This window comes from Nicotiana tabacum, chromosome 19, assembly GCF_000715075.1.
Source record: "Nicotiana tabacum cultivar K326 chromosome 19, ASM71507v2, whole genome shotgun sequence".
NCBI classification, from domain to species: domain Eukaryota; kingdom Viridiplantae; phylum Streptophyta; class Magnoliopsida; order Solanales; family Solanaceae; genus Nicotiana; species Nicotiana tabacum.
Window position 1 is genome coordinate 150,115,701 of NC_134098.1, and position 12,216 is coordinate 150,127,916.

The 12,216-nt window shown below is 38.0% G+C and overlaps 1 protein-coding gene across 1 annotated transcript; it reads left to right on the plus strand.

Annotated features, from left to right (window-relative positions):
- The first annotated feature begins 8,617 nt into the window (after positions 1–8,617).
- Positions 8,618–12,084, plus strand: LOC107807244 (FT-interacting protein 1-like). Its single transcript, XM_016631591.2, has one exon. The coding sequence runs from the start codon at positions 8,725–8,727 to the stop codon at positions 11,953–11,955; it is 3,231 nt and encodes a 1,076-aa protein (XP_016487077.2). The 5' UTR covers positions 8,618–8,724; the 3' UTR covers positions 11,956–12,084.
- The last annotated feature ends 132 nt before the right edge of the window (positions 12,085–12,216 follow it).

The following is a 12,216-nucleotide window of genomic DNA, read 5'->3' on the forward strand; positions in this document are numbered from 1 at the left end:
TATATAAGAGTGGTGCTTTAGATGTTGCTGGAACAAAAGCTATATGCTAAGTTCTCTAAATGTGAGTTTTGGCTAGAGTCTGTAGCATTTTTGGGGCATATTGTATCAGGCGAAGGCATTAAAGTTGATCCCAAAAAGATTGAAGCAGTTCAAAATTGGCATCGTCCCACTTCAACGACTGAGATCAGGAGTTTCTTAGGTTTAGCAAGTTATTATCGTCGGTTCGTGGAAGGTTTTTCATCTATTTCAGCATATTTGACCAAATTAACCCAGAAGGGTGCTCCATTCCGATGATCCGATGATTGTGAGGTGAGCTTTCAGAAGCTCAAGACAGCATTGGCGCACCAGTGTTAGTGTTGCCTTCAAGTTCAGGGATGTATACAGTGTATTGTGACGCTTCACGCGTTGGCTTGGGTTGTGTATTGATGCAGGAAGGGCGAGTTATTACATATGCTTCACGTCAGCTGAAGCCCCACGAGAAGAATTATCCGGTATATGATTTGGAGTTAGCTGCGATTGTTCACGCTATTAAGATTTGGAGGCATTATCTTTATAGGGTGTCTTATGAAGTTTACACTGATCATCGCAGTTTGCAGCATTTGTTAAAGCAGAGGGACCTAAATTTGAGGCAGCGCAGATGGCTGGAGTTAATGAAAGATTATGATATTACTATCCTATATCATCCGGGCAAAGCAAATGTGGTTGCAGACGCCTTGAGTAGAAAGGCGGAGAGTATGGGTAGTTTGGCTTTCATTTCAGCAGAGGAGAGGCCATTAGCTTTGGATATTCAGTCCTTGGCCAATAGACTTGTGCGGCTGGATATTTCAGAGCCCAGACGAGTTCTTGTATGTGTTGTAGCTCAGTCTTCACTATTTGAACAGATCAAGGCTCGCCAGTATGATGATCCACACTTAATGATTCTTCGAGAAATGGTACTACGGGGTGGTGCCAAGGAAGTTACTATTGGAGCATATGGTGTTCCGTGACTCCAGGATCGTATATGTGTTCCTAATGTGGATGGACTGAGGAAAAAGATCCTAGAGGAGGCACACAGTTCTCGGTATTCTATTCATTCAGGTGCTACGAAGATGTATCTTGACCTGAGGCATTATTATTGATGGCGATGAATGAAAAAGGACATACTTGAGTATGCAACTAGGTGTCTAAATTGCCAGCAAGTTAAATACGAACACTAGAGGCCAGGTGGCCTACTTCAGCAGATGACTATACCAGAGTGGAAATAGGAACGCATCACTATGGACTTTGTAGTTGGGTTGCCGCAGACCTTGCGGAAGTTTGATGCAGTTTGGGTCATTGTTGACAGGTTGACCAAGTCGGCATATTTTATTCCTCTTGTGACTACGTATACTTCAGAGAGGTTGGCCCAGATTTATTCAGGAGATAGTTCGGTTGCACGGTGTGCCAATTTTTATCATATCAGATAGAGGCCCTCAGTTTACTTCACATTTCTGGAGAGCAGTACAGAGTGAACTGGGGACCCGCGTAGAGCTTAACACAGCCTTTCATCCGCAGACCGACGGGCAGCCAGAGCGGACAATTCAGATTTTGGAGGATATGCTCAAGGCATGTGTGATTGACTTTGGAGGTCACTGGGATCGTTTCTTGCCTTTGGCCAAGTTTGCTTATAATAACAGTTACCAATCCAGCATCGAGATGGCTCCATTTGAGGCTTTATATGGTCAGCGATATCGTTCGCCCATCGGATGGTTTGAGCCCAGTGAGTCTAAGTTATATGGTACTGACTTGGTGAAGGATGCCTTGGAAAAGGTAAAGTTGATTCAGGAGCGACTTCGTACAGCACAGTCCATACAGAAGAGTTACGCAGATCAGAAAGCGCGTGATTTATCATTTATGATAGGTGAAAAAGTTCTCTTGAAGGTTTCACCGATGAAGGGAATCATGAGATTCGGGAATAAGGGCAAGTTGAGCCCAAGGTTTATAGGCCCATTTAAGGTGTTGAGGAGAGTTGGGGAGGTTGATTATGAGCTTGCATTGCCTCCCAGTCTATCGGGAGTTCATCCGATTTTTCATGTATCTATGCTCCGGAAGTATCATGCCTACCTATCACATGTGTTAGACTTCAACACCGTTCAACTAGATAATAGTTTGGGCTATAAAGAAGAACCAGTTGCCATTGTTGATAAACAGGTTCACCAGTTGAGGTCCAAGAGGATTTCTGGAGTAAAAGTCCAGTGGAGGGGCCAACCGGTCGAGGAAGTGACTTGGGAGGCCGAGAAAAATATGCGGAGCGGATATCCATACTTATTCAGCACTCCAGGTACAATTCTAAACCCGTTCGAGGACGAACGTTTGTTTAAGAGGTGGAGAATGTAATGATCCAATCGGTCATTTTGACTTTTAGAACCCCGTTCCCCTAAATAAAACTTTCCGAATGTGTTTTTAATAATTTATGACTTGCGGGGATGGTTGGTTCAGAATTTGGAAGTGATCGGGTTGAAATCGGAACAATTGGTTCCTTAGTTTGGCTTTAAAAGGCCAAGTTTGACTTGGGTCAACATTTTGAGAAAATGACCCTGGAATCAGGATTTGACGGTTCCAATAGGTTCGTATGATAATTTCGGATTTAGGCGTATGTTCAAATCGAGTTTTGGATAACCCGGGAGCATTTTAGCGCTTAATAGTGAAAATCAACTATTTGAAGGTTTAAATTTGGTTTGGAATAGGTTTTTGAGTAATCGAGTTCCGTTTGAAATTTCGAGTCTAGGAATAGCTCTCTATAGTGATTTAAGACTTGCACGCAAAATTTGGTGTCATTCCGAGTAGTATAAATATATTTCGGCGCGTTCGGAGTAAGTTTGAAGTATTTGAAATTTCTAAGTTGAATCAATTTGGTTTGGAGTATGATTCTTAGATTTAATGTTGTTTTACACGTTTCGAAAGTTCGAGCGACTCCGTTTTATGATTTCAAACCTGTTGATATGTTCAGGCGAGGCCCCGGAACCCCCGAGTATTAACCGGATGAGGCTCAGATCAATTTTGAAAATTTGAAGAAGAGCTGAAGCCTTCTGCTTCTGGTACGTTCGCACATGCGCTTGGACAGCCGCAAGTGCGATTCTCGCAGATGCGAGGTTTATGCACAGAAGCGGAAAAGGGAAGCGGAGGCCATTGCCGCAAATGCGGAATTTTGGCAGTGTGCGCAGATGCGAGCTTGGCCAAGGCTAGTGAGACTCGCACCTGCGAGGAGCTTCCGCAGGTGCGATAAATCCCTTTAGCAGGTGCGAAAAACCTGCTCGAACAGAACCTTAAAACGGACGAACTCAATCCATTTTTTTGTCCGTTTTTCTTCCATGTTTGGGCATTTTAGAGCTTTTTGAGAGGGTATTTCAACTAATAACTTGGAGGTAAGTTAATTCTATACCCCTTGAGTTAAATACATAGATTATAGGTAGATTATAACCGGTAAATCTTAGAAATCAAAGGTTTAGATGAAAAACCTAGACTTTTATAAAAATGAGATTTTTACCACGAGAATGGTTATGGAATTGGATAGAAATTATATATTTGAGTTCTTGAGATTATGGGTAACGTTTTCATCTAAAAATTTCCAGAATCCGAGCACGTGGGCCTGGGATAAATTTTAGGATTTTTACCATTTTGGATAGGGTAATTTATTTAATAGATGAATTTCGAATTATTGAACATGTATTAATTATTTTATATAACTTTTGGATAGTTTCGAATTTTTTGGCACCGAATTAAGGTTTTTACGCGATATTTTAACCGAAAAGCGGACTTTGAGACAAGGTAAGTCTCTTGTCTAATCTTGTGAGGGAAAACTTACCTCATAGGTGATTAAATTAATAATTATTGCTAATTGTGGAGGCTACGTACGCACGAGGTGACGAGAGTCCGTGTATAGCTATTATCTATGCTAAAGTCCGGGTAGTTTAGGACTCAAATCATGAATTACTTGTGTAAATTGTATTCTTTGTTTAATTAAAATTATTTGATATATATATATATATATATATATATATATATATATATATATATATATATATATTGTGAATTGTTAGATAAAAATATTAAAAGATGAAAATCTCATATGCTTAATTTTCTATTTAAATTAATTAATTGTTAAAAGAAATTGTTCATCTTTTCGAATTGATCTTATAATAAATATACTCTCCTTCTGGATGTACATAAGAAAATGTCCTCTTTTCTTGTGGAGCGGGCCGAACGCCTCGGCAGGATAGATCCATATATGGATCGCACCGCACGTCCCTCGGCAGTGTACACGACACTCTGAAACGGACCGTACGACCTCCGCATAAATCTTGCCTAATAATAATAATACGATACCTTGGCATTTCAATTGCAGTTTGTTAATTTAATTAACAGATTGAAAATTGTTGCATTTGAAGGAATTTAATTATTTCTGTTGGTTAAATAAAAATTATTGTTAACTCTGTGAATCATGTTGATTTAGATATTTTAGTTTTATTTCAATTATTATTGACCCATAGTGAGTGTCAAAGTCGGTCATCTCGTTTCTACCTCGAGATTAGGCTTGATACTTACTGGGTACACATTGTTTACGTATTCATGCTACACTTGCTGCACTTTTTTGTGCAGGACCTGAGACAAGTACTATCGTTGGACCTATCAGCGCGCACCCACGTTATCTGGAAGCTTAGTGGCGAGCTGCTTTCGGAGCCGTTCTGCAGCAACTAATGCCTCTTCCTGAATTTTTATTCTGTCTATTTCATTCCAGACAGTATTTATAATTTTTGTATAATCTACTTGATGCTCATACACTTGTGGCACCAGGTCTTGGCACACACACTAGTAGAATATTTTGATTTAATTATTTTTCTTGGTTATTTTAATTTACCGGATCTTTTCATATATGTTTTAATTCTTGCAAGTAAGAAGGGTTTAAATTACTAGCTGGCTTGCCTGGCTGTAGTGTTGGACGCCATCACGAGTGATAAGTGAAATTGGGTCGTGACAATATGCATCTCCTTGATGTATTTGATGATCAAGAAGCATGTAGCAGCACTCTATTTGGATCTTGAATGTTGCTAGAACATTGAGCAAGACATATTTGACATGTCTTTGATCTCTTAATGAATATTTCAAGAGTTTTATGGAATTTCAAAAATCGTATATTTGATCTCTTTGTGCATATTTCGAGAGTTTATGGAATTGCTTAGATCCTCTTTGAAGGACATATGTAGCATTATATATAGGCATGAATTAGGGTTTGCGTGGAGTAACCACCAAGTAACCCTAATAGACTCCTAATATTTAAAGAGTCGTCTTGAATTTAGGATTTATCTTTATCTGTTAAAATTTTTGTGTCTACAGTGTCTATCTGAAACTGTAATAATATACATGCGCTAAAATACTTTCAGGTGCTTTTACATATATAGTTTACCTATGAGTTTTTTTCAACTTAACCATGAGTAGGGGTGTTCATAAAAATCTGAAAAACCGAACCAAATCGAAAACAGAACCAAACCGACCAAAAAAATCGATACTTTTTAGGTTTGGTTTGATTTTAGTTTTGAAATTTAAAAACCGATCAAATTTGGTTTGGTTTTCGTTTTAATCAAAAAATAACTGAAAAAACTGAACCAAAACGACAATAGAAGTAGCTATTGAAATTTATTATTACACACACACACACACACATACACACACACACATATATATATGTATATTTTTATATAAAGTTTCTAAAATGTTATGGTACATATTTGTAGTTTGTATTTTAAGTCTAGTTCTTTGTTATTACAATAATCTAATTCTTTACCTTTACATTCTAGTTTGATTGGTAGTTTGCTTTTGCTAAGTACAAGAAATATTTCGTGTTAAAAATAATCAATTTTTAATTGAGTACTTAAATTATTCATCACTATTTGATTCAATTATCATCAATATATCATGGTAAATAACAAATTTCTCAAAGAACAATTGGTTTGATAGTGTTACGTTGAAAATGTAGTCGTCCGAATATGTGTTTGGTAGTGTATGTCTCATATTTAAGAAAAAATCCGATTAATAACCGAAAAATCGACAAAAAATCGAATCGCTAAAAACCGACTTAATTGATTTGGTTTGGTTCCAACATTTTAAGAACCGACTTACTTGATTTGGTTTCTTTTTAGGAAAAAAAATCGACATATGAACACCCCTAGTGCCATGAGTTCATAAGGTCGTTCATTTGTTAGTGGGGATAGTCTTTCACATGCCATTTATGAACATTTCACAATGTATACTACAATTAAGTTACATTTCGTTTTAATTTTGTTGTTTATTGTGGTGGTTTAATCATAAAGGAAATGTAACTTTTTCTAGCCTAAAGAAGGGAAGTAATTTTTAAAGTGATTAAGAAAAGAATAAAGCATTAAAAGGCATCTTTGGGTAGTGTTTATACATAAAATTCAGTGTCTGCTTTATCCTCTTTGGATCCTCACATGCTTCTTTTCTCCTCATATTTTTGCTCTGCTTTACTAAGAAGAATGGAATGCCTTAAAAGATCACAAGATCCAAGTAAGGCATTTTTTATTTTACCTCTACATTCTCTTTCAAACTTAAAAAGGTCTCCCTCTCTTTTTCCTTTTCAAATTCTCTCCTCTTTTCTATTTTTCAAATTTTTCCCCTACGTTCTGCCAACTATCCGCTAAAATATTTATAGTATTAATGTATTTATATAAGCTGTACCAACATTACAAACCTTATTTTTCAAGTTACTAATTTTTCTTGTTATGCACAGTTATCTGTAATTATTTTTTGATATGATAGTATAAAAATTCTTTTACATTATCGGTTTATAGAAGTTAAAATCGTTGTTGCAAGGGTTAGAATTAGATTGACACTTGTGAAAGTTGAACTCTTGCCTGTAGGCTTGAGCTTAAAAGCAGTACGAGGCTACCCCAGTTAGGGTTGTGCATGGATCGGATCAGATTTAGCACATTTCGAATTCGGATTCTATAAAATGCAATCCGAATCCGATCCGAATTATTATCGGATTGGATCGGATTTTAAAGTTTGGATCGGATCGGATCGGATTATTATGCCTCAAAGTTGTAAACTCATATGTATATTTTCTTTGTAAAAGAGGCAATACATTATAAAAAATTCATGTTTATGCAATTATGAGAGTACTATGATGTCAATATAGCTAAATCCAGCAATTGTAAAGGTAATAACTTGGAGGAATATGTAAAGGAAATATTGATTATCTGAAATTAAACTTTAATATTTATAAATGCCCTAATAATTTCGGATTTCGGATCAGATCGGATTACAATTATACCAATCCGAATCCGATCCGAAATCCGATCCAAATATCCGAAATCCGAAATTGAACGGATCGGTTCGAATTTCGGATATCCGATACAAATAAACAGCCCTAAATCCAGTTGGGGTAATCATAGTTGTAGGCCTTTTTTTCGTTAAATACTTTCTTACTGCTCATATTCTTTTTAAATTTAAAAGAAAACATATAATAGAAGAATGGAATAAACATCGGATCTACATCTAGATTGTTCTTAGTTTCTAGCTTAAAGTAGTAAATAAAAGCTAAAAGAGAAAAAGAGTGTGGAACAAATTAACCAGCATAGTATTATCTTAATCCAAAAGTGTATGTTTGACACGAGTCTCAACAGTCACTTCTAGCCAAGTTTCATATATTGGTTTGAAGTTTGAACAATATGACAGAAAAGTTAGAATGTTGTTACAAAATATTTGAAGGACTTAACATAAATATATTATCAGTATAAATAATTTATCAGTGTATTATATTAGGACAACTTTATCTATTGTTTCTTAGAATTTTGATTTATTTTTTTTTCTAATGGTTGTTGTTATTGCTTTCTTTCCCTAGCTTCTCCACTACCGTATTTCTTTGTCATAACTGATGTGATTATGCTTTCATTGAGCCAAGGATCCATCGGAAACAATCCATCTACCTCCACAAGGTAGGGATAAGGTTCTACCCTCCCCAAACTCCACTTGTGGAATTACACGTGTATGTTGTTATTGTTGTTATAGACTTTAATAGCCTCTTTGGCCAAGTTGTAAATATCAGCTTATTTTAAAAAGTATTATTTCTCAAAAGTGTTTTTTTCAAAAGTACTTTTGGTGAGAAGCAGTTTGTGTTTGGCTAATTGATTTGAAAAGCATTTCTGAGCTGCAATTGGTGTTTGACCAAACTTTTAAAAACTGCTTCTAAGTGTATTTTTCTCAAAAGTGCTTTTCAAAAAAGTGTTTTCGGAGACAATCTATTTTTTTCTGCTTCTCCAAAACTGCTTTTGCTTCTTCTCAAAAGCACATTTTTTCTTCCAAAAGCTTGGCCAAACACTTCAACTTTGAAGAAAAAAAAGTTCTAGTATTGGCAAGCTTGACCAAATAGGCTATAATATATGGTCTACAAATGTTCTATAACATACGAGTTAAACTCATAGTTGAACCTAAATTTACATGGATCCATTTCTGTTTCATAGAATCTTTCCTCTAGAAACTATTCAACAGCTTCTTCATCAAATCATTCTTTTCTTGTACAATGCACTTTGATACTACACACTAAAAAAACACAAAGTTGTTTACTTCCTTCCTTTAACTTACTACTATCTTTGGTAAATATTAGAATCTGGTTACTTGAGAATTGAGTTTGAGATATCTTGAAAGGAGTTATTTCCTGGTAGGCAAAAAAACAAGAACAAAAAGGGAAGAATGAAGCTCATAGTAGAAGTAATAGATGCTCATGATCTTATGCCCAAAGATGGTGAAGGATCAGTCAGTCCATTTGTAGAAGTTGATTTTGAAAATCAACTTAGCAAAACTAGAACAGTCCCAAAGAATCTCAACCCCACTTGGAACCATAAACTCCTCTTTAATCTTGATGATATAAGAAATTACCAATACAAATACATTGAAGTTTCAGTGTATCATGAGAGAAGGCCTATACCAGGGAGAAACTTTCTTGGAAGGGTGAGAATTCCTTGCTCAAATATAGTCAAGAAAGGAGAAGAAGTTTATCAAAGATTCCAACTTGAAAAGAAATGGTTTTCCTCATTTGTTAAAGGAGAAGTTGGCCTCAAAATATATACTTCATCAGAATCTGATCCAAATTCACATCCTCAAAAATCTTCTAGTCCTTCAAATATTCCTTCCACAGAAAATCCAGAATATTTAGATAATCCACCAGCTTCTCTTCTTGTCTCTGAAGTTGCTAGTCTTGATACTGCTAAAGCTAGTAGTAGTCCAAAACTAGAAAATGGAAACACTGCGATTTCTTCTAGCTTTACTGCAGTAGAAAAACCTGCTCATCTTACTCAAAGTGAGCAGGGAAAGGAATCCTTTAAGCATATTGAGGAAAGATCTCAGTTTATTTTCAAGCATCAAGCTATGCAGCAGCCAGTCATACAAATAAGGAAGAGACCAGGTGTCCAACCGGCAACGCAGCATCAAGTAGACCATCACCCCCGAGCTATTCATAACCACCCAAGTGTCCAACCGACAATGCAGCGTCAAGTAGACCACCCTCCAGCTGTTCATAGCCACCCAAGTGTCCAACCGACAATGCAGCATCAAGTAGATCACCCTGAGGATGAGTATGAGCTGAAGGACACAAATCCTCAGCTCGGTGAGCAGTGGCCACGTGGCGGAGGATATGGAGGAGGAAGAGGATGGATGAATAATGATAGATATGCAAGCACATATGACCTTGTGGAGCAGATGTTTTATCTATATGTTCGAGTTGTTAAGTCGAAAGATCTTCAACAAAGTGTCCTCACTGGTAGTTGTGATCCATATGTGGAAGTGAAGCTGGGGAATTACAAAGGAAGGACAAAGCATTTTGAGAAGAAAATGAATCCTGAGTGGAACCAGGTATTTGCTTTCTCTAAAGATCGAATTCAGTCTTCAGTTGTTGAAGTATATGTGAAGGATAAAGATATGATGGGAAGAGATGATTATCTTGGAAGGGTGGTTTTTGACTTGAATGAGGTCCCAACAAGAGTTCCTCCTGATAGTCCCCTGGCTCCTCAATGGTACAGACTGGAGGATCGCCGAGGAGAAGGGAAAGTAAGAGGGGAGATCATGCTTGCTATTTGGATGGGAACACAAGCAGATGAAGCATTTTCAGATGCCTGGCATGCAGATGCTGCCTTTGTTCATGGAGAGGGGGTTATGAGCGTAAGGTCTAAAGTTTATGTCTCTCCAAAACTTTGGTACCTGAGAGTAAATGTTATTGAAGCTCAGGACATCATCCCGAATGACCAGAGCCGCCTCCCTGAAGTTTTTGTGAAAGCTCAGGTGGGAAATCAGGTTCTCAAGACCGATATATGCCCTGCTCGAACAGCAAATCCAATGTGGAATGAAGATTTGGTTTTTGTAGCCGCTGAGCCTTTTGAGGAGCATCTAGTCCTCAGCATTGAGGACCGTGTTCACCCTATGAAAGATGAGGTTCTTGGGAGGATAAGTTTCCCACTCAACACATTCGAGAAGAGGCTTGACCATCGGCCTGTCCATTCTCGCTGGTTCAACCTTGACAAGTTTGGTTTTGGTGCCTTGGAAGTTGACAGGAGGAAAGAACTCAAGTTTTCAAGCAGAGTTCACCTCAGAGTATGCCTTGAAGGTGGATATCATGTGCTGGATGAATCAACCATGTACATAAGCGATCAAAGGCCAACAGCGCGACAGCTATGGAAGCCACCTGTGGGAGTACTGGAAATTGGAATATTAGGTGCAGAAGGGCTTCTTCCAATGAAGATGAAGGATGGCAGAGGAAGCACAGATGCCTATTGTGTGGCTAAATATGGTCAGAAATGGGTAAGGACGAGAACCATTCTTGACACTTTCAGCCCCAAATGGAATGAGCAATACACTTGGGAAGTTTATGATCCTTGCACAGTTATCACATTGGGAGTCTTTGATAACTGCCACTTGGGAGTTGAGAAGCCAGGAACTGGAGCAACACGAGACTCGCGAATTGGAAAGGTGCGTATAAGATTATCAACGTTGGAATCTCATCGAATATACACTCATTCGTATCCCCTTCTTGTTCTGCACCCATCAGGGGTTAAGAAAATGGGGGAACTCCAATTGGCAGTAAGATTCACAAGTCTCTCTTTAGCCAACATGATACATACTTATGGCCACCCTTTGCTTCCCAAAATGCATTACCTTCATCCTTTTACTGTCAACCAAGTAGATAACTTGAGATACCAAGCCATGAACATTGTTGCTATTAGGCTTGCTAGAGCTGAACCACCACTCAGGAAAGAAGTTGTAGAGTACATGTTAGATGTGGATTCTCACATGTGGAGTATGAGAAGAAGCAAGGCTAATTTCTTTAGGATCATGTCACTCCTTTCGGGCATAATCTCCATTAATCGATGGTTTGGTGATGTTTGTCACTGGAAAAATCCAGTCACCTCAGTCTTGGTTCACATCCTCTTCCTTATACTGATCTGGTATCCAGAGTTGATTCTTCCTACTCTGTTTCTCTACATGTTCCTCATTGGACTATGGAACTACCGTTTCCGGCCAAGGCACCCTCCTCACATGGACACTAAGCTTTCATGGGCAGAAACAGTGCACCCTGATGAGCTTGATGAAGAATTCGACACGTTTCCAACGTCTAGGCCCCCGGACATTGCTCGAATGAGGTATGATAGGCTGAGAAGTGTGGCCGGGAGGGTTCAGACCGTGGTCGGGGACATAGCAACACAAGGAGAGAGGCTGCAGGGGGTGCTAAGCTGGAGAGATCCAAGAGCAACCAGTTTGTTTATCATGTTCAGTCTTTTTGCAGCAGTTATGCTTTATGCGACTCCCTTTAGAGTGGTGGCTTTAGTTGCTGGATTATATATGCTAAGGCATCCCAGGTTCAGAAGCAAGATGCCCTCTGTTCCCGGCAACTTCTACAAGAGATTACCAGCTAGAACAGATAGCATGCTATGAGCTCAAAGTTCCAGCTTTTCATTTCTTTTCTTTTCTTTTTCCGGTCTGTATTCCAAATAATGATTTCATGTTTAATCTTTTTTATAACTTGCAGTCTTGTGAACTTTCAAGCAAATAGATGAATTTGTCCTAGATTTAGCTTTTGGTCGCTATAATTGGCGAGAAGGTACTATCTTGGATCCATTGATGATTTTGCTTTAAAATGGAAAAGAATATATGCCCCCCAAAAAAGATTAAAACATACTTCATCACACATGTAAA